Source organism: Siphateles boraxobius, unplaced genomic scaffold (assembly GCF_051911475.1).
Source record: "Siphateles boraxobius isolate OS27281-9 unplaced genomic scaffold, OSU_SipBor_1 18, whole genome shotgun sequence".
In the NCBI taxonomy this organism is placed as follows: domain Eukaryota; kingdom Metazoa; phylum Chordata; class Actinopteri; order Cypriniformes; family Leuciscidae; genus Siphateles; species Siphateles boraxobius.
In genome coordinates this window covers 11,007,195-11,029,907 of record NW_027508788.1, presented here as the reverse complement: position 1 = coordinate 11,029,907, position 22,713 = coordinate 11,007,195, and the positions used below count along the sequence as shown (strand labels likewise).

The 22,713-nt window shown below is 38.0% G+C and overlaps 2 protein-coding genes, 1 long non-coding RNA gene and 2 other non-coding genes across 6 annotated transcripts in view; 4 read left to right on the top strand and 1 right to left on the bottom strand.

Moving 5' to 3' along the window:
* tpst1l (tyrosylprotein sulfotransferase 1, like) overlaps nucleotides 1-22,713 on the top strand; it is a 72,443-nt gene that overhangs the window by 18,871 nt on the left and 30,859 nt on the right. The gene's annotated exons all lie outside the window — the stretch shown is intronic.
* LOC143741126 (uncharacterized) lies at nucleotides 1,066-22,710 on the top strand. Of its 2 annotated transcripts, XR_013204945.1 has the most exons (5): nucleotides 1,066-1,132; nucleotides 2,432-2,489; nucleotides 3,100-3,156; nucleotides 21,772-21,873; nucleotides 22,568-22,710. It is a non-coding gene; the product is annotated as an uncharacterized LOC143741126 (long non-coding RNA). The 2 variants fall into 2 exon arrangements; XR_013204946.1 differs by lacking the exon at nucleotides 3,100-3,156.
* Nucleotides 2,590-2,661, top strand: trnad-guc (transfer RNA aspartic acid (anticodon GUC)). The gene has a single exon. It is a non-coding gene; the product is annotated as a tRNA-Asp (tRNA).
* On the top strand, nucleotides 3,308-3,379 carry trnad-guc (transfer RNA aspartic acid (anticodon GUC)). Its single transcript has one exon. It is a non-coding gene; the product is annotated as a tRNA-Asp (tRNA).
* Nucleotides 3,502-22,713, bottom strand: part of st6gal1 (ST6 beta-galactosamide alpha-2,6-sialyltranferase 1) — a 32,146-nt gene continuing 12,934 nt past the window's right edge. The window contains exons 4-9 of the mRNA XM_077233489.1: nucleotides 21,547-21,915; nucleotides 20,542-20,800; nucleotides 15,581-15,678; nucleotides 15,394-15,495; nucleotides 13,118-13,292; nucleotides 3,502-11,055 (exon numbers count right to left, since the gene is read on the bottom strand). Coding sequence (XP_077089604.1) covers nucleotides 10,778-11,055; nucleotides 13,118-13,292; nucleotides 15,394-15,495; nucleotides 15,581-15,678; nucleotides 20,542-20,800; nucleotides 21,547-21,915 — 1,281 coding nt within the window. The 3' untranslated portion in view covers nucleotides 3,502-10,777. The remainder of the gene's footprint in view (nucleotides 11,056-13,117; nucleotides 13,293-15,393; nucleotides 15,496-15,580; nucleotides 15,679-20,541; nucleotides 20,801-21,546; nucleotides 21,916-22,713) is intronic.

Genomic DNA, 22,713 nt, shown 5'->3' with positions numbered 1-22,713 from the left:
GTCTTCTTGCTTCGGTCTTGACTTGACCATAGACTGTAAAAAAATAGGTCTTGACTGACGGGGTCAGTCTCCGTTTTCGAGGGTCTAAAACCCCGGAGTAGTGTGTGTGTGGACGGCAGGCATAACCGTAGCAAAAGCTATGCGTTTTAAAATGAAAATGGACTAGTGTAAACATAGGTTTCCCACAGTCTGCTCGAGAACCGACACTCTAGAGCCAAATATGGCTTGACGGCAGGAAACAAAATAAACCAAACAATTTTTCAACTTTTTTTTCTTCACAATAATAAAAGGTTTTGTGTCGATTCAATTAAAATCCACATCACATATTGTAAAATGTTACATAATTAATTGAAGCCTGTTTGTCATGTATAATACACCGACCAATCGTCATCTGGCACAACAAGTTCAAATTGCATTGGACAATGTGAAGTGGAGCGTAATTTTCCGGTCATTTATAATTAAATCGTTTTAGAATTACATGGACAGACGAATTTATGTTTATGAAGCGATCTGAATCTGTGTCGTTGAACTAATGGGTGTTAATTGACTACAAAGTACTGCACAAAACCAGCACCAAAAGTAGTATTAATGGTAAGTATAGTATTCAAGTCACTTGTATTTAGTCTATATTGATACATCGTTTACCATTTGATGGGCAGAAGGGATGACTTCGTGAGACCTGTGTGGAAACAGTCAGTGTGCAGTTCCGTTTGGTGGGGCAAAAGACACTTCTATTTGAATGACTTCTTTCCTGCGTCTCGGTTCCAACCGGCATCTGTTTACACATGTTCGTACGTCTAATGGCTCGTTTCCACTGAGCGGTAGCCTACAGAACAGTAGGCTACAGTACGATTCGGGTAGGTAAACCATGATCCGGCTTGCCACGATCAATACTTGAAGACCAGTATTTGCACACACACAAAAAAAGCTTGAGCTAATTTAGCATGTTTGCATCAAAATATTTTTAAGCATAGGCCTACTAAATGCACAGGTTTCCAATTTTGGGCTAATCTTGTTAAAATCCACAATATAGTTAATTTTGAGCGTGTGCAGGTCATATTAGCTAAGTCATATTGTTGCATTTCAGCGACAGTCGGCAAATTGAAGCCGTTTCAGCTGCAGGGCGCCATCGGTGAGATGTTTTTCTTTTCATTTTTTATGAAAGGGTAACGTTAAGTTGTTTCATTTTTTATTTATTTAATTTAACTGTTAACAGTGGCATTGTGTTATTATTCTAATATAATTTAGTTTTAACGTTAGAATTTTACATATAAAAGGTGATACATATAGGCCTACCTCTTAAGTTTTTTTTTAAAGTCCATATATTGGTGAAAATGCCCCTGGAAATCAATTTAAGGTTGCAAATATTGCTAATATTGTTAATAAAAAATGTTAATTTCTGTCACTGCTGTGAACTGAATATGAAAAATATGAATATCTTCGTGAATCAGCTGTCAACAACAGGCCTAACCAGCCCTGGTACCAGTAATTATTATCAACAAAACGTTGAAAATTTCGAGACATATTTTAGTCAATATTGCGCACCCCTAATGTAAAGTATTAATTTTTGATTTCTTCGGGTCTTTAAAAAGCCCTAAATTTGACTTTAAAAAGTGTGCAGATACCCTGAGAACTAACTTATTCTTTATATAATTGTTGTCATTTCACACTAATGTAATGAGCATTAGTTACACTGTGTGACATCTCGTAAACTTAGCAGACCATATTTAAAATCATAAAACGCCCATTTATAATGCATTAAAAACTACTGTTAATGAATGATAAAATAAATAAATTCAAACTTGAATAAAAAGCAGAAAAACAGGCCTATTACATTTTTCAAAGCACTGACTTGACCACTGGGCGGCGCACTAGTCCAACAATTGTTTCAGAAACATGTAAAAAAAAAAAAAGCCAAAGAGTAAATAAATACTGTATAAAACAAGAACAAACTAATTTATTATTATAATTTTATTTAGTCTAAAATATTATATATTAAGCTGACCAGATTTCTGAAATAGAAATTGCAGACATTTTCTAGTTCAGAGGTGAAAATTATCATTGAAATCTCACTTTTTGTCCATAAATTAAAAACGGTGTTTAAACATTAAAAATTTTGTTTTTTAAAAAGAAATTGTACTTTTTGAAATGTTTTGTTTTATGTTTGTAACTTACTTGTATAAACACAAATTCTGTGATTTCTTAAAAAATGTTGTGTGCCAAATTCATGAAATGTTTTGACTTAATGAGCCAGTTTGCTTATTAATTTTCAGTGTAATATATCCTCATATAGTTGTATCTCAGCTCGGCATGGCTCATATTCGAAACGTGATTCATTCCTAGTTGTTTCTTTTCCTTTTCTAACTGAGAAACAGTTATCAGAATCCGACAAACAGTGATCGCAGCTCATAAATGTCTGTTTTTTGTACAGGTAATGACATCAGAAGACCACCATTTACTCTTCAGTTTCTTTGTGCAGTGCAGGACAGGTAAATACCATTCTTCTAATTGTCCATTAACTAGACATTGAAAATCCATAAAGACTTAGATCCAGATTATACAGCCTAAAGCATGTAACCACTACGCCACTCCTCGTTAGTATAGTGGTAAGTATCCCCGCCTGTCACGCGGGAGACCGGGGTTCGATTCCCCGACGGGGAGATGCAAATTTTTTCGCCTTGTTAATATTATGTTATTAACATGTAATAATACTGTAATAATAATATATTACTACAGCATTGACTTTCAATGCACTTTTTAAAAAACTTTTTCTAACATCAGAATAATATGGCCAAATACATGTGCCTTTACAAGAAAACAGACTCAGAAATCTGTGTACACGTAAAATATTCAATATTAAGTGGACATTAAGGAATATACAACACAAAAATGGAAGTATGTATAAAACAAAGTGATTATACCTGTCACAATAATGTAACTAGTACCTGTTTCTGTAATGTCTTAATGCAAATTTGTATAATCATTGTAAAACCTATCAAACAGTGAAAAGAGTAATAAAATAACTCATTCCCTTTATTTCCTGTGTGCTAAAATGCAATGGCTGTTTGAAAAATAGCTGTTTTTGTTCCATTTACACAGTGAACTCCTGAGCTACGCCAGATAGACAAGCCTTTCATGTTCTTTTGAGAGTTCCAGGTCAGTAAGATTAATTAAAATAGCATAGATAAAATAATAAAGTAGATAAATCCTTGCATTTATTTCTTAAAAACCAGCTACTGTTGTAATGATTATTACCGTGTTATTACTGTGTATTTGATGCTTATTCAGCTGTGATCCATCATGGGGCTCCTCGTTAGTATAGTGGTAAGTATCCCCGCCTGTCACGCGGGAGACCGGGGTTCGATTCCCCGACGGGGAGACCAAACATTTTTCTTTCTATAATAAAGATAGGCGTGAATTTTGTATATGCCTATTAGGGTTTTTTTTCTTTTTCATATTACACCATATTAAAATCCCTGGAAGAAAGTGACAAAATTAAAGTGTAGGCAGTAGTTGTTTATTAATCTTTTAATACTTGCAGTGAAGTGCTGTCCTGCATTGAATATGACAGGCAGGCTTTTTTAGTACGTTTGCCAGGAGGCAATATAATGTAATTTAATAATATGTACATGTTGAGATTTTTTAAGAGAAAATGAGAAAGTTCATTTTAAAATCTTAGTGAAAATTTAAATTAAAATGTATTCCGATTTTAATAGAATTTAATTGATGTACTTAAAGCGGTGCTTGACTACGGTATCAAGCGTTCTTGATACAAATGGCAGAATTGCCTATTTTATAAATTGCTTCTTGTTTTAAGAAACAAGTTTGTCAGTTAATAGGATTTATCACATTACATTAGAAACTTTACCACGGTACTGTACAGTAATGAATAAACAGCATATCATTGAAACAATAACACTGACAAAGTTATGGTGGCACATTATTTATACATAGGAAGAACACTTGCGATTGTTAACCAATCAAATGGAAAAGTTGCCATGCTGAGAGATTTTCAGTAACAATTTCACTAAATGTATCAATGTCATTCATGATGAGATTTGTAAGCCATGTCTCGTTACAGTGTCTTCACCTGCAAGTTAAAAAAATATTAAAACAGTTCACTTAAAAATTAAATTTCTGTCATCATTTACTCACTCTCAAGTTGTACCTGAAGATATTTTGGAGAATGCCGGTAACCAAACAATTGATATAGCCCATTGACTTCTATAGAGAGCCTAAGTCCCTCCCCTCCGCTTCCGGCTCATGGGACCTTATTTCGGAAACAATATGTATGGTAGTCAATGGCGAGAGACAAATTATCTTTTTATTCCGTCTGAACTGTGCCCTGAATTACACATATGATGTTAGTCAATTTAAAGATAATTATGAAAGTCAAGAATGTCACAGTTTGTCATAAAACAGATTAACATTTAGTTTTATGTGAAAATCGCTCAATGAACTACATCTCTCGTCTCTAAGACTGGAAAAACTGGAAGGACTTTAAGAGAGGGCCACTCTCTGAGAAAACAAAGGAAATTAACATTTGAACTCCCCTTCATGCACTATTGAGACGAAGGTCTCACCTCCCTCATCTTAATCTACATTTCTCTCCCCATTCTTCATCCTGGCAGAGATCTCCCAAACTCACACAAGAATCTAAATGGTTTAATGTCAATCATTATGATCAAGGTTTATACATGTTTGGTATTATTTGAAATGTCTCGGTGCGACTGGTACAAATGTCTCATTCCCAGAGAAGTAAACCAAAAGGTAATAAAGTTATTAGGAAGTTTAGAAACATCTTCCACACTGGAGGGTGTGTCTTTGAGTTAACACCTTCTGACCATTTGACTGAATAATGCTAATTTTCCACTGCTAGCAAATGGTGACTTACAGGTAAATTTCCACTGTGAATGATGTTTAGATTTGAAATGAGGTCTGGGTATATAATGAAACGCAGCGAGAGCTCGGGGCCTTTTCTATATCTGAGATCGGCCCGTGAGGCTGAGAGTTGCGAGACTCTCAGCCTCACTCATTTGTTGTCGGGTAAACTTTTTCCTCTTTGTTCTAGAGCATTTGATGTTTTGCATTGATTACGAAATTGTAATGATACATTTACCTGACATATTAAATTGTTATATTTGATTATTATAAATGAATTTGACATTATTTTCATTCAAGAGTTTAAATAGAATAGTAAAACATTCGCTCACATTTAATGACGCACAGATATCATTAAAACCTTTTTCATTTATGGAGTCAGATGAAATAACGAGTATATACATATGAAAAAATGTATTGTATTTAACCAAAAATACTTTGCCATGAGAAAAGACTTGTAACACGCAGAGACCTTCACCGCTAATTCGAATACCGCCATTGGATCGAGTTAGACGGCCTTACACGTCTCGCACTATGTACGTCACCAAGCTTGTGTGTGTGCAGTCTGGTACAAAACACACAGGCATGACGGCGTAACGTAACGATTATAATGTTAGACTATAGAAAAAATGACAGACGTTAGCTTCAGTAAAGTTAGCTTCATTCATTGAGAGAAAAGGTATGACGTCACATGCGCGCCTTTTGGGTTTGTAGTCTTTGTAATTATGTATTTTCACAGTCTTATACCTAAACAGTTTTACATCAAACTGCGACTTTCTTGACTTTAAAAATGTATCTTTTAAATTGACAAACATCATATGTGTAATTCAGGGCACAATTCAAACAGGATCCAAATATTTGTTGTCTCTCGCCATTGACTACCATACAATATTTTTCCGAAATAAGGTCCCATGGTGGTTCACCGGAAGGGGAGAGACTTAGGCTCTCTATAGTAGGAAAAAAAATAATATGGAAGTCAATGGGCTATATCAAATGTTTGGTTACTGACATTCTTCAACATATCTTCAGGTACAACTTGAGGGTGAGTAAATGATGACAGAATTTTCATTTTTAAGTGAACTATTCCTTTAACGGAGAAATAGAAGTTTTTTAGAGCACACAATGTTCCACTTGTTCAACCAGTAATAGCCTTAAGTTGTAAACCATGTATTAAGCCAGGTTTATCTAAATCTGTATCTGTTCCAGTAACTTAAAATAGCAAATGAGGTGAAATGGCTCTTTCCAATCTGCTGTAAGTGAAGGACATTATTAGATGTCATCCAAGTAACATACTATCCAAAAAACACAAAGGTTCTGTTCAGTCATGCTTCATTTTACAACCTTCGTCACAGTCCATCAAGTCCCACGCTTCATGTGAATGACTTTTATATGTACAATAACTTTGGCATTTGAATATTAACAAAGAGTAAATCAATTTAAAGAATTTCTTTATGCCGACAGAATGCTTAAAGGGATGATTCTTGAAAAATTAAAATAAATTTGTCATTGCATTGGAGAAGCATATGAAATATAAATAAAAAAATAAAACCTATATACATTTGACAGTTGTTCACATGTGCATAGCCTAGATTAGTTTGATTAATTTGAATTGGTTTACCCATGCAAGACATGACAAAGTAGTTCATTTACGAGAGACACATCTGAATTATACTTGAAGTAGTCTAGTGTGCAGACTTTTTATAAATGAACAATTATTTGTTATCCAGTCAAAAATACAGTCAATGCTAACTAATTTCATTTCTAAATATATTTATAATACTAATCTGCTGTATGCTACTGTGGTTGCAAATCATTTTACTTCATGTAATGTATGTGCTTGCATGACAACTGATCTTAGTGGAAAATGAGTATGTACTGTGTGCTATTTCAAATGTCAGCTTGTATGAGCTGAAAGGATCTCTGCAACCAAAAAGGTGTTATATGTGCATATTTGGTCTAGAGAATGAGCGATGATTTTTGTCTCCTTATATTGATCTTCTTTCTCAATTAACAACATGAAAACACCAGAGTGAGGTGTGAGTGATGTATACAAGAGGTCGGCGCAGCTTTCGCAAACCTCTGATGTCTGTTTGTGAATGGCCTTCTTGTAAGGATAAAGTACTTCAAAGACATGTGGGCTTGGTTTTCGTTGCAGTCTCATCACTAAATAATTAATTTCCATAACACTACAAATTACATATAAAGATTCCTCTATCAGAAAAAAAGCTAAGAACAATATAAATAAGGTTTAAAAGGGAGAAAAAAGCATTTCACATTTCAACAATTCAGTTCACAATACAAGTTTACAATTCAGAAGCGTAGAAAGTTATGATATTTTGATTTTGAAAGCAAATGGGGTCAATTTCATGTTAGCTTAAAGGAAAAAAAAATAAAGCCTGTTTAGAAAGAAAGTCTGTTTCTAAATGGATAATATATGATTATTTAGGTCCTGTCCCCAGATCATTCAGGATTCATACTAGCATCTTTCACTAGACCCAGTATTTATGTTTCGGTATTTACATAATGTAATCTGTGTGTTTGAGTTAATAGAAATGGATGAGATACATTGACACATTCTGGATAAACATTATAAAAACGATACTACTAAAAATTAATGCCCTTTTCCTCCACAAAATGCAGAAGTATATCTGATTTTGTGTTTTAAGGGCTTACATTGAAATTGAATCTGTATAAAACAGGACAAACATGCATGTTCTCGGTTTTCCTTCTCACCAAGTTCATAAATACAACTAAATACAAGTTTATCACAGGTATGATAGTGCAATTTCAGTAAAGCATGCAAGGACATTCTCCACGGCCCTACGGCTGGTTACAGAGTGTTATGAGAGGAAAGGCGTCACAGTGTAAATACTGAATGCATACAGATCTCCAGGCCTTGAAATACAGCTTTCATTAAATACATTGATTAAAAGCATTATTTTGCTAATAGTATGTGTGTGTTGGCAAATAATTTTACAATATTGCATGAATGATGTGCTAGGATTTCAGTTGCATAAATCGAAAACCTGCACATTATGACCGCGACAGGCTGGCTTTGGACATAGAGCTTTGCGCGCTACACTTTTATGGACAGAATTTTGTTTACTTTCTAACAAAGAGCTTTATTTTGTCTAATAATCTGGATGTAGTTTTTGTGTGTTTGTAAAATGTCTGGATGTTCATCAGCAGTGTTGGGGAAAGTCACTTTTAAAAGTAATGTTAAAATATTGCATTACTCCCTATAAAGTAACTAATTGAGTTACTTTTATGAAAAGTAATAGGTTGTGTTAATTTTGCGTTACTTTTTCTCACTTGGGCTGGGCTTGCTTGTTTTTTATTACAAATTTTTTTTTTAAAGGCCTTTTCACACCTGTACTGTAGAGGGCGCAGCTCAAAGCAACCTTACAGTTGTGCTGCCATTCTGGAGTAGTTACACACTCTTACTTCAGCAATAAAAACAAAGTAAATTAAACCCAAATATTATGTTTATCTAAAGTCATTGAAGGTCAGTAGCAAAGACACTGATTAATACATTTATTTGTGTCATTTAACATTTAATTATTGCAGGTTTGTGTAATATTCAAACCTTTCACTGGTTTGCATTTCACTGTTTTTATTCATTTTGAGGAATAATGAATCTGTTTTTGAGCAAAAACTCACATTTAGTCTAGAACTACAATAACCATTAGGGATGCACCGATACCACTTTTCCCAGAACGAGTCCGATACCGATACTTTAATTTTTGGTACTGGCTGATACCGATACCTGTTTTTTCTCTGAATTTGTATATTGAGTAGAGAAACCAAAAGATTATGAATCATATTAGTTGGCTTAATTTTTTAGTAAATATATATTTCCTTTATTTATTATCATGCTTAAGCATGGTAAAATGTATGAGCTTATGTTACTTTCACTGTTCATTCTATTGCTCTATCATAATTTATCTGTCATTTAATTGCAAAGCACATATTTGGATCTGAGGATTGGGTCAGTGGTTCAAATGTTTAGACACCAGTGAAATATCACAGTTCTCCATTTCAATGTTGATTCTACAGCAAAAACTACTAGCTTAATTAATGTCAATTTAAAACATTATTAAAGACAAGTAAGTAATTAAATAACAACAAATAACCAAATTACAAATAGCACATCTGAATACAATAGAACAAAGAAAGTCTACGAACTAAATAAACAGCTGTTGGAGGGGGGGGGGTTCAGGTAGGTTTAACAGTAGTTTACAGATACATAAACTGAATAAAGTAATCAAATGTGAAATAATACTGCATATTAATCACTGTATAAATTAAATATAGATTATTCTTAATAAAGTTACAAAAGTAATTCAGTCAATAGCAGTGAGTGATTATTTTGTAGTTTGATTTAACAGTAAAACATTTTTTTAAATTATATAGCCTGCCCTACTGTACATGTGTTTTCTTTATTTACGCTCATTAAGCTATATCCACCTATGTTTACCAGGATACTTGCCATGATGGACATAATTTTGTGGGAATTTGTCCGTTCAAGCATAAGACATGAAAGAAAAGGCAATTCAATTTGTGCGCTGTCTGTGGCAGCTTGAAACTTCTTGACCTACAAACTTCCTGTAACATAAATCACATAACAGTTCATATTTTACTTGCATATACGATTTAGTTTTAATCCAAATGATGCATGTGTACTGAGTGAACGATCAGCAATCAAGAGCATGCAACAGAAGTGTGCTCTCTCTCTCTCTCTCTCTCTCTCTCTCTCTCTCTCTCTCTCTCTCTCTCTTTCTCTCTCTCTTTCTCTCTCTCTCTCTCTCTCTCTCTCTCTCTCTCTCTCTCTTTCTCTTTCTCTCTCTCTCTCTCTCTCTCTCTCTCTCTCTCTCTCTCTCTCTCTCTTTCTCTCTCTCTCTCTCTCTCTCTCTCTCTCTCTGGTGCCATTTACTTATCCGACCGAACTACAAACTTCCCACTGATGTCTGTGATAAAGGTATGCGCTCGACAAGCTCGCATCTCTGTGCTGCTGCGCTCTCAATCTACTGCAAGTTTTTCGCTAATCTGCTCAGTAGGCATTACTTTATTTTGTTTAATATTCCACTAATTAGATACATTTACTTCATAGACGGCGTTCTCTTTTATCCCCATTATACTCACTGCTGTCAGTGTTTCTTTGTCTGGACACAAACACTGTACACATGCTGCATGGTATAGTTTTTTTGTATCTGAGCATTTTTATGAGTACACAAGCGCAGTATCGGGCCCTATACTGGTATCGTTGCATCCCTAATAACCATCATGTTCACACAGTGCACACAACGCCTCTGCACGAACTCCCGATTTCTCTCAACATGGGGACAGGAGAGGTGGGAAAACAAAGTAACTTCCGTTACTTATTTGAAAATGTAACCCGGATATTTTATTGCAATTTTAAAAGGAATTTGTTACTTTACTAGTTATTTGAAAAAAAGTAATCTGATTACGTAAATCCCGTTACTTGTAATGCATTCCCCCAACACTGTTCATCAGTTCTTTTCATCAGTGCTTTAATGTGTCACAATATGCAGTGTTTAAAAGTCAGTGGCTGCATCTCACATGAGAGGCAGATATGTGGTGTTAAGATCTTTTTTCTCTTAATTAACAGCAAACAGTATGAATTTACCCCTATGGGACTAGTTAGGGATTGAAGGATGGTAGTTTACACATATACAGAACTTGCCGCTATATTCAGCATTTTGTGTCCATGTGAATTAAGTTCCTAGTGTTTAGTTTGTTAGTTTTTCATTCTCCACCAGTAAACTGACTCTTGATCTCAGACACCAGACTGAATACTTGTTGCAGTTGTAGACTAAATCATGCGCTTTACTTTTACTTTCTGAAAGTGTAACAAGAAAATCAGTTCACCCTCAAATTATGTCTTTGACTGGGTGATGGAAGTGGAGCTATGGGTGCAGTTTAATTTAATGAACCCAGGGAGAGTGACTCTACCATATGTATAGATGTCACGGTCAGACCCCTGGTTCATCCTCTTTACCAGGTTCTTCTCGTATAATAACGGGTGGTAGGCACCTAGGGTGCAGGCAGCATCACTGAAGCGCTGGTAGTAGTGGCACAGCTCAGTTTTCCGTCGTGAAGGCAGGAACTCGTACACATGTACCACTTCACAGAGGGACATCATTAAAACTGTGCCTATGGAGGTAGAAGGAAAAAATATAGGTTCATAAAAAATCCTCTCTGTTTGAGAAGTCAAAACCCTTTTCAAAAAAATGGATATGGAAAACAATTGTTCATACCCTCTGAATAAATGGGGAGAATTATTACCTCAGCTATCCAGCGCTCGTTTCTAGCTTCCTTTGAAGTTGTGGTGAAAAAGACTAGGTGTTGTTTTTATTCCACTATATTGAATACGTCAGCTATATTCACTATTAGATTATTAGATCATTACACTAGCTTCAGTCAAAACATAGCATGCTGAGGACATCTGCTGGTTAAAGCTGTGTAAATGCAACAAGAACAGCAAAAACATGTTCAATGACGTTGTACACACTTTGAAACTGCAGCGCGTAAGATGTGTGGACACAAATATAGTTATTGTTATTGTTATCTTTTTAGTTATCGTTCTTGGTGTGAACGGACCTTTAGGAATGAAACGGTTACCGGTTTGACGATAAACCTTGATACCAGAGTCTCGTCCCACCGAGACCGCCCGTCCAGTGTCTCGTCCCGCCGAGCTCAAGCCTGTTCTCGACATGCCCGCCGAGCCAGAGACTGTTCACGTCAGTCCTGCCGAGCCGGAGCTTCACGTCAGTCCTGCCGAGCCTGACTCTTCTGTCCCCGAGCATGTGTTTTCTGTCCATAAGCCTGAGTCTTCTGTCTGTGTGTCTGAGTTTGTCTCCGATCCTGAGTCTGTCCCCGAGCCAGAATCGGAGTCTGAATTCCCACCCAGCTTCCCTCTCCCACCTCCTCCCATCTACTAGCTCTCAACCCTTCTTCCACCACTGCCTGTCAGCCCCTCAGCCCCCCTTCGGGGAGGTGGAGTCGCCGCGGGTCTACCAGCCTGGAGCTCCAACCTGGTCGGTGGATGCCCGGTCACCGCCTCCAACCTCCGCAACCAGGACTCTACCTCGGCCCATCGATCCATCAGCTCCACCTTGGCTCCTACCTCCCTCAGCTCCACCGTGGCCCATCAGTTCACCAGTTCCACCAGGCTCCCTCATCACCCCGAATCCACCTTGATCGCTCGTCGACCTACCCTCACCTCTGGACTGCACTCCTCTTGCTACGCCTCATCCCTTCGTCCCCCCGGCTCCGTTGGACTCCTCACTCCCTTCTGTTTCTCCTTGGTCCTCACTCCCTCGGTCTCCACCGTGCCCTTCTGTGTTCCCGCCTGCACCTCAGTCACCAGAGCCAACGGCGCCGCCATGTCCCGCCGGATCCTCAGCGTCGCTTAGGCTCGTCGGCTCTCTGGCTCCACCCTGGCCTCCTCGCCCACCTGCTCCGCACCCGTCAGTCGGCCCCCCTGGAGTCATCAGCCCTGCCTCCATTTTGATCATTCTTTGTTCTTTTAAAAATCCGGCCTTTATCGGACAACATTATTTTAATGTTTGTGCAAACAAAGAGTGCATAGTGCTGCTAATTTTTTGTTTTGTTTTGTCATTGACATAAACCGTGGTGAAATGATTTCAGCATGTATCAGGACTTGAACATTTCCAGCACAATACCATGATAATATTGATAACCATGATAATTTTGGCCCCTATAACCACAATATGAAACTTTCATACCGTTTCATCTCTTCTTGGAAGTCTGCTTCACAGAGCATGTGTTCTTGCTGTGTTGCCATGCCCGTATATTATAGCTCATTTCATTTTGGGGCTTGTTTTTTGAGCTTGGCTCACAAAGTGATCAGATTTATGGTGTTATTAACAAAGGCAGGTTCGGGTCTAAATGTTATCTCTTATCTGCATTTAAATAGGTCATTAACAACTAGTTGTTCAGCTTGGTTACGTAAACGGCTTAGAATCTTTTTTTTTTATTTGGTTGTCACTACCTGCATTTTTGGGGAGTTAATTCAGTTATAGAATGCGATTGTCGCTTCCATAAATTTCTAAACTGTGTGTACAGAACAGGATTAAACACTAAAAGGTGAATTGACAATTTGCTGCAGTGTGTACATGACCAAAGTTTGTGGTTTCTTAAGCATTTATGATAAGATTTCTGTTTTATTTTTTTTAAACGTAATAAAACTTACCCAGCAGGCCTGATGAGGGTGGGTTTTTTTGTATAGTCTCGTCCATATTGTCTTGTATTCGCTGCCACAGCTGCCATTCCATCCGTGGGTGTATAATGTAAAATGGCTGTTGAGGGTGTAAGCGTCGATATCGCTGATACTGTTTAAATATTGGGTAATCTGTCTTGTTGAACCACTGAAAGCATAACAAAAGGAGGGTTATTAAATTTCCCCAAATTTCGTTAATGTAATCTACAATGCTTACAAATATTAGTAAAAAAAAATATATATATATTTTAGAGTCAACATGAAACCGTTTGTAGTCCATTTTACTTATGTAATTTGTGATGAATTCACTTTTTATAATTTTAAGGCCGTAAATAGGCTTACATTTCTCAAATAGTGTAATAAATGTCTTAATTTTAGTTTGAATAGGTCTTAAATAAAGGAGAGACGAGGTGTATTCACCCTGCTAAGGGGGATGTGATCAAAGCCTGGAGTAGAGTGAAAGCACATTCCTCTCTCCACTCTAAGCGTTCTGTAATCACTCCGCTCTGGATCCACTCTGGGTTTTCCATTCCTGCTCCCTGTTCACTCCATTTTAAAAGTTATTCTAATATATTTATTTTTTATATCATGAACGTCTGAACACAACATTTATAATACTATATGTAACGGTTTGGAAAGTATTCTACATGTTTAATAAATAGAATTGTCCAAATGTAGTAAATGCGCCTATAGAAAGAATGCACTTTTTATACGCATTACATAAGAAAGTAATCTCGTTTTGAATTGTTTTGTTTAAAAGTAGACATTTCAAGCTTTCTATAGATATATTTCTCATGCCTGTGAAGTAGCCTATACGCTGAGTTTCGGTTCATTTATGAGACGAGCTCCAGTTCACAAGCAATGCAAGTGATCGCGCAGGCGCCTTGCATGTCCTGATTATATTGTCTGCTATATTTGCTTCTCATTTATTAAATCCTGGCAATTAGTTAATGAAACATCAATTAAAATTAAGATACAATTATACAAAATGAAATTCACTTTAAAGAAAGGCTTTATACAAAACAAAACTTAATGAAGTGGTCAAAATCAGGTCTGACCCACTCCATATGTCTCCCGATATATTGCGCATCTAATGATCTGCTCTTACTCATGCTGCTCACTTTTCATATAATCAACATAGATGAAATTAAAAAATAACATTATATTATTTAAACAACATATGAAACTAAATGTGTTGGCTACAACAGGGCTACAACACGTATAGTAGGCCTACAGCACAGAGAAATTTAATGTCGGAGCGGAATTTGAGCGAACGCGTTTTACCGGTGAACACATGGGGAGGGGTGCGATTTTCTAATAATAATATAATAATTAATCCCAGCGGTCACCAAATATAATTTTTGCTTGAAATGCCCATCCCTACCATAAATGCACTTTTTGTTCTGATGCTGGTGCTATCAGTTTCCGTCTTCTGTTCAGTGCTAACGGGTTGAGTTAGAGCATGAATTATAATTTCTTATTATAATGCTCAGGTTAAAACTGAATTTATTATTATAATAGCTAGGTTAAAAACAGATATTATATAATATATTGTTTGTGATAGCTCACTTTGCCGCAAAAGCTCTGTTGGATTTTTTTATTTGAGAAATAAATAGTTATGCAAATGGTTAATTATTTGTATGACTACATCACAGAAAATGCTTTTGTCTTGCAAAAGCATTAGATTGAAAATATTGAAATTTCATAAAAGTGAGTAAATAATAGAAATGCAGTTCAAAATGGCATTTCTTTAAATGCAAATGTTCTTTGAGTATTTAATTTGTGAAGGTAAAGCATGTTCTCTTTATACTTCTAATTACAAGAAGAAAAAACTGCTGGGTTTAAACTGGGTGTGACAGGCTGTGAAATGGGGTTTGGCCGAGGAAAAAAATGTTGTTGCTTGTTTTTGTTGTAACCCCTGAGATCATGAAAAGTACTGTTTCCAAGTGGTGTTCTGATATTAATTTTGTCCAGCAGTATGGAGAAATTGTATTATTGACTTGTGCTAGGAAGAAAGAAGAAAAAAGCTCAGCATCTCCCCATCGGGGAATCATATCCTGGTCTCGTCCCTGTGTGACAGGCGGGAATACTTACCACTATACTAACGAGGAGTGGCTTAGTGGTCAAGGGGTTCAAAAACTACAGGTCATCAAACTAGGACTTTGTGGTGAAACCTTCTAATTAAGCAAGTTTCTTAGAATTTTGTGAGTTTGCCAAATGCTTGACAGTGAAATATGGTGAGCTCTTACCTCCCGTAGATCAGACGAATACGGGCCAGGATCCCAGCTCACTAAAATCCCTGCACTGTACAAAGAACTGGAGAGGAAATGGTGGTCTTCAGATGCCATTACCTATGCAATAAACAGAAATTATGGTCTTTTAAGAGATCGTTACTACGCGTCATTTTAACCTTTCCCGAGTTAGCAAACAATTTACCTGGGAATTGATCAGTCGCACTGTTGTTTTAGAGCCCACATCTTTCTCAAAGCCTGTTGTCGGTGCGGCATTGAACCGTATCACCGCATCATGTGTATCTAGATTTCAAGAATTCTTTTTAGTAATAATACCTCATTCATACATAAAATCAACCAATTTTTTATAATATCAAAGAATGACATATTACACACATATATATACTGGGGTGCACATAACTTTTTGGTCTGGTTCTCAAGGGAGCACCTGGAGATGCTGCTTGATACTCACATTTTACGTGGCACACTTATCCTACAAGCTGTCGTCATCACTTTTCTCAGCAAATTATTTAGCAAAAGTAAATAATACGTTTCGTAAGTAATAAGCTCTCATGATGTACTGGAAAATAAAAAATTTTCATTCCACTGCTCTACTTTATTTTTCAATGTATGACCGTTGAGAGCTTGGAGATGGGACAGGGCTTAGGCCAGGGAAGTCACTGCTGTTCCGTTAGACCCACTCAGTTAGACTTGGATAACACTGGGAAAGCTTGCCCTTTCGATGGAAGGAGATGCGCTACGGAAGCTACATCCAGCCCGCAGGGAGGTAACTTGGAGATACACATATGGACTGAGCGGATTACCGGGCAGTACAACATATGGAATGTCACTGGTGTGGCTCCAGCCTATAACAAGGGAGGAGACTCAACAAGCCAGCGACGGCAGAGCAAGCTCTGCCAAGGGAAAGACATGGGCTCGCCGCAGGGAGGCGAACTGTGGAAGAATACACATATGGGATCGACATAGGGATCACAACATATGGACCCAGCCTAGCACAAGTTCCACCATTGCATACGAGTGGTAGGCCTAGTATCGGACACTCCGCCACGTCAAATGCCGAAAGGGTGTGGAGGAACTCAACAGGGTTCGGCTGAAGGGGAACTCGACTGGAACAAGAATGGCGAACGTATTCAGTCCATTAGAGGGGAATGGCGCAGCAAACCGACACTTCGAGCGGCTATGTGAAGAGAGCACACGGAAAGCAACCGGCTCGACACGTAGGCTATAGAATCTAGCGAACGTGTTAGGTGTCGCCCAGCCCGCAGCTCTACAAACATCTGTCAGCGAGGCACCCTGCGCCAACGCCCAGGAAACGGCTACACTCCGAGTGGAGTGAGCTCGCAGTCCCGGGGACAAGGTGCACCTTGGGACTCATACGCCAAGATGATGGCATCCACTATCCAGTGGTCCAACCTCTGCTTGGAGACAGCCTTTCCCTTCTGCTGGCCTCCGTAACAGACGAAGAGCTGGTCTGAGGTCCTTGCATTCTGTCCACATATAACTGCAAGGAGCGGACGGGACAGAGAAAAGCCAGGGCTGGGTCTGCCTCCTCCGGGGGCAGCACTTGAAGGTTCACCGCTTGGTCCCGAAAGGAAGTGGTAGGAACTTTGGGCACATATCCAGGCTGGGGTCTCAGGATAACGTGAGAGATAGCCGGCCCGAATTCCAGGGACTATTCGTTGACCGAAAATGCGTCCAGGTCCCTTACCCTCTTGATGGAGGCCAAAGCAAGCAGGAGAACTGTTTTTAAAGACAGGAATTTTAACTCAGCTGCCTGCAGTGGCTCAAAGGGAGGTTTCTGCAGTGCGGTCAGCACCAGAGATAAGTCCCAAGAGGGTATAGAGTGGGAGCGAGGCAGATTCAGTCTCCCTCAGGGGTCTTCTCGGTGAGAAGAACACCACTCAACGAATAGGTTCCACTTCAGGGTGTAAGCATGCCTCGTAGAGGGTGCTCTCGCAGAAGTGATGGTGTCTACGACTGACTGATCACCTAGAACCCCCGCGTCCCATCCAAGGACCATACATGGAGAATTCCAGAGGTCTGGACATGGGTGCCTAAACGGTGCCCCGTCCCTGAGGGAGAAGGTCCTCCCTCAGAGGAATGGGCCAGGGAGGGGCTGTCAAGAGGAGCACAAGTTCGGGGAACCAGGCCCAGTTGGGCCAATAAGGGGCAACTAGCAAGACTTGCTCCTCTTCCTCCCTGAATTTGCACAGAGTCTGTGCAAGAAGGCTCACTGGGGGAAACGCATACTTTGCGGAGGCTACGATCGGCTAATGTGAGACTAAACAAGATACCACATTGAGCAGAAAACGGAAAAAACAAATAGCATGTCTAGCCCACAAATAGACATATTTGTCAGAGTGGAAGTAAACTAAATGTCTGGTCTGAATAGAACACATGAATATGAGTATAACTATGAGTATATGATATTAAAAGATGCAATTGACAAAAAGTATAAATGGATCAATACAAGAATAATGTTTAAAAGGATTAATCATAGAAATAACCATAAAAGAATAATCATAATAATCATACGGATATTTTTTTATTTTTCTTATACACCATGTTTAAAGGGTTAGTTCACCCAAAAATGAAAATTCTGTCCGTATTTACTCACCCTCATGTTGTTCCAACCCCGTAAGACCTTTGTTCATCTTCGGAACACGAATTAAGATATTTTTGATGAAATCTGAGAGCTGGATCACTCCTCCATACTAGTCCATAGGCTTCTTCAGGGATTGAAACTTGCCAGCCCCGAAGAGTCATTAAAGACATAGTTAAAATAGTCCAAGTGACTACAGTGGCTCAATCTTAAGTTTATCAAACGACGAGAATACTTTTTGTGCGCAAAAAAACAACAAAAAATAACGACTTTATTTCAACTATTCATTTCCTTCTCTCTGGGCCTCAAATCAGTTCACTAGTGATATAGCGTAAGCTTCTGTTGTTGTACGTCACACGCATCACACACATGACCAGCGTCAGCCAATAGTGAGCCTACGTGTGACGTAGCTCTACGCAATCATACTAAGTTAACTGGCTAGAGGCCAACAGAGAAGGAAATGACAAAAAGTATTCTCGTCGCTTGATAAACTTAAGATTGAGCCACAGTAGTCACTTGGACTATTTTAACGATGTCTTTAATAACTTTTCGGGGAACAAGTTTCAATCCCTTTGAAGCCTAAGGAGGAGTGATCCAGCTCTCAGATTTTATGAAAAATATCTTAATTCGTGTTCCGTAGATGAACGGGGGTTGGAACAACATGAGGGTGAGTAAATACTGACAGAATTTTAATTTTTGGGTGAACTATCCCTTTAACAATATTTAATTTTTAATATGAATGAATCATTTTTACTTTTAAGTTGCATCTGTTTGTGTAAGGGGATCCACCGGAGGCAAGTTTGAAGAGAACCCGAGTGCCGTTTATTTATAAATATAACAAAATCAAAACATAAAACAAAAACATGGCGTGGCAAGAACTCAAAAACATTAACATGAACATTACCAACAGTGATTACAGGGAAACAAAACTTGACCAAGAAACATGGCAAATATGAGGGCTTAAATACACAGACTAATAACAAGACAAGGGACACCTGTGAACAATGAACAGATGATTAACCAATGACAAGACACATGGCAGGATCACATGACAAACAGGGAATCACATGACAAGACAGAAACAAGACAAGTGGTGCGTCCTAATTCACATACTATCCGTCCTAAATAGTATTTGAAAATAGAATTAGTACGTCCCAAATCGTAGTATGTTGAAACAAGTGTTCCAAAGATACCCGGATGGTCTACTATTTCCGGTCAGAATCCGAAGTGCAGATCGATGCACACTCTGACAGCTAATATTGCCCACAACCCATCGCACGCTGGACGAGGATTCGGTTAGAACTACAAATACGAGTTAATAGTGTTAAAAAACTAAAGACATGGAGGATGCGCAAGTCTGACGGTTATGTAGAGAGGTTTAGATAAAGGGGTTTGAGTGATTAAATATCAGTATCTGACCTGATGAAAATGTATTTATTCAATGTTGTCTACATTATATTGCACCTGCAGCAGCATTGTGAACTTTTGTAAAGATACGTTTAGCCATTAACTTTTAAATGCATCATTATATTCAAATTGCAAACACATGAGAAGAGTCTCCACATGAAAGACCCACGACTGGCAGATGAACGTGCGACTAAATTTCTCTCCGAATCGGGTAAGAAATTAAATTAGATTGAATGGAGGATTTTAACTGTGATAAGATGATTGACAGGGCAGTTTACAGTGACAGGATGCACGTGACAGATCTGTCCGTTAAAGATGACTAAGTAGTATGTCCCAAAGCTTGCCTACTATTTTGCTACACACTCAAAAGTAAGTACTTTTTCTTCACAAAAAGAGTACATACTTTTAGGGCGTAGTATAAGTAGGCGAATTGGGACGCAGCAATAGACATGAAACGTGACAAAGACAAGACCAAATCGTGACAGTTTGGTTCTTTGTTCAATCTTTATTTTTATTTATTTATTATTTTATTTTTATTATATATTATATAAGAGGTTTGCACAAGAGTTAACTGTAAACTGCAAACATTAAACTTTGCTGAAATTAAATGTCTTTAAGTTGAAGTGAAATGAACACACTTATAATCATGATTGCCCTCTTACCACAGATGGCGAAAAATCCTACTCCAGCAAGTAAACGTGTCCCTGTCCCCAAAAATGATGGTACTCGAAAGCGCTTCCCTGCATGTTTTCTGCTGCACGTTGTTTATTTTTACCACGCATGCGCACCAGTTATGTGCACCCCTGTGTATATATATATATATATATATATATATATATATATATATATGACACACACACATACATACAATATATTATTTTATATCTGGAAATTCAAGCCAAAATACTTTATTATATAACCTTAAAGTAATATCTAATGATGTAAATTACTTTGAAAAATATTTAATCTTTTTGTTTTAAATTGATAATTTGGATGCAAAACAATATAGGATTATTTAAAACAAAACATTCTGTCATCAATGCAATGTAAAACAAAGGTGATAATTTATAATAATAAAAACAGATAAAAGAATAAAGAAATAGATCCAGATTATGTTATGAATTATAATGGATTACCTATTTCCTTTCCTAATCCAGAGTTTTTGAGAGAACCTGCAGATGATACCACTGCACAGGTCTTAAACGGGCCAATATCAGTGGTTATTTGATGCAGAGGTAACTGAGAGGCCCAGGGCAAACCAGAAAATGGCTCCATATCCGGTGTTAAAGTTGTAACCTGAACCATCTCCTTGATTTGACAAAGTAGTTCAGGGCCACTGAGTTTGGGACGATGTGCTGCAGGTCCAGGGTACTTAACTCCATATTTATTCATTGCCTAAAATGAAAACAAAACAGATTATGTTAGATTGGTTTATCACATTTATTACAAGAAAGTAAGGTAGGAAAGTAAGTAGTAGGGTTTTGTATCTCAGAGAGTCTATTTACATCAAGTGCAAATAGCCCACCTTGGTGGCAGAGGCTATTTACACTAATTCCGCCTACCATTGTTTGATTGAGCCAGACAAAATTACAAAATTAACCCATCTAATAACATCTTATGGTGAGGAGAGTAAGATGGGGGGTGTGCTGGCTTTCCTATAAGCCCAGGAAAGGTGGTAAGTTGTTCTTTATGCATAGTTAAAACAAACAATGCACACAGCGGTATCCATTTGAAGTATTGTCCATTTACTGAGATGTGTTTACAATGCACTGGTTCTATGGTAAGAACCATTCATTCCCACCACCTGTCCCTTTCTGATTCAACCCAATTTTGGCTCAAATACCATGTGATGGAACAGGTGTGGCTTTCACCTGCACCACCGAGGCACACCGCCATCTAGTAATTTAGCTCCTACAGGGGGCGTAAGCTTTTGACGCAACCAACCTGAGTTGATAACCAATGTTTTCCGGATTTTAAGAAATATAATCATGTACACTGATGGCAGTAGAGCTTCTTCCTCAGAGGATTATGTTAAATGAATTAACTGAAGAGACTTCATGCCTTGCTGATCAGCAGTCCTTGCAGTTTTTTTACTGTTTTTATATAGTAAAGGCTTTAAGGTGTCTTTCAGTTTCGCTCACCTGGTAGTTCTGCACCACTTTCCTCAGCCTTTTTCCCAGCATGGTGCTTGACATCTCCTCATTCCAGACTTCTCCGAGTGCTCCATCAGGCCCAAAAACAACAGCATCCCCACTTGCGGCACCCTCTCCTCTCCGCTGGCCTCCAAAAAGAGTCTCTAAAGCACGTCTCAGCGGTTGCGCCAAAAGCCAGTAAAATAACCCATGCTCTCCTCTTTTTCCCCTGAGGCTGCGGTCCTTGGAACTGCTCTCCATTGAGTAGTTAGAAGATGACAGGATGGGAATAGGCTTCTGAGGATCTCCAGGAATGACACCTGGGAGCTTTTGAGGGTCAGTATACATGGGTTTTGACCCTCCTGTTCCCCGCAATACCTTCGATAGATCAATGTCACTTTTAGTAATAAAGTATTTTTCATTTTTACTTAATAGAGTGCTGCAGGGATGACTTAATTCTGTAGGCCAACCCGGAAGTTTGCATCACTCTGGTTGCCTGGACAAGAAGCCAATTGCGTTTTTTCCAGTAACTTCGATTATTGCCGAAATTGAGCTCTTTCAAACTTTATTTAAAATCTACAAATAGGAAAGTTTAAGTTAAAATAGTTTGCAAGAGCACGACTATAAGCTGACTATAGTGTAGATGACTTTTCCTCTTTGTGATGATGTTTAACTCTTTCCTCGTTTACTAAAAACAGTTACCAGCCAGCGCCAGCATTTTTGATCATATTCACAAAACGTTCATGGCCCCCAGGATATTTTGTTGTATTAATATGTGAACAGTCAATATATCAAAAGACGTTGAAAAAGAAGTTTCATTCCAACAACATTTTGTTAAAAAAGCTGAGAAAATCATGTTTTTGTCCATCAACACCATCAAAGCTTGCACAGTCGTTTACTTCTTTGTGGTTTCTACATTTCATTTGGTAACGTTAGACAGTTTTTATTTATATGCTGTTGAATGTTTGATGATCACGCTAGCTTACTTGTGCGTAAGCAATCTACTATCCATTCCTTCTGGTTTACACAGATCTTCTTCACTTGTTTTTGGATCCCGAGGTGCTGTACTATAACATTGCCCCCTACCGTATAAGAGTGAAAACATGGATTGCCAAAAAAACTCATCAATGGGCGGGAAAGTGTTAATGTTCCCGACAATCTCTGTAGTCCCATTAA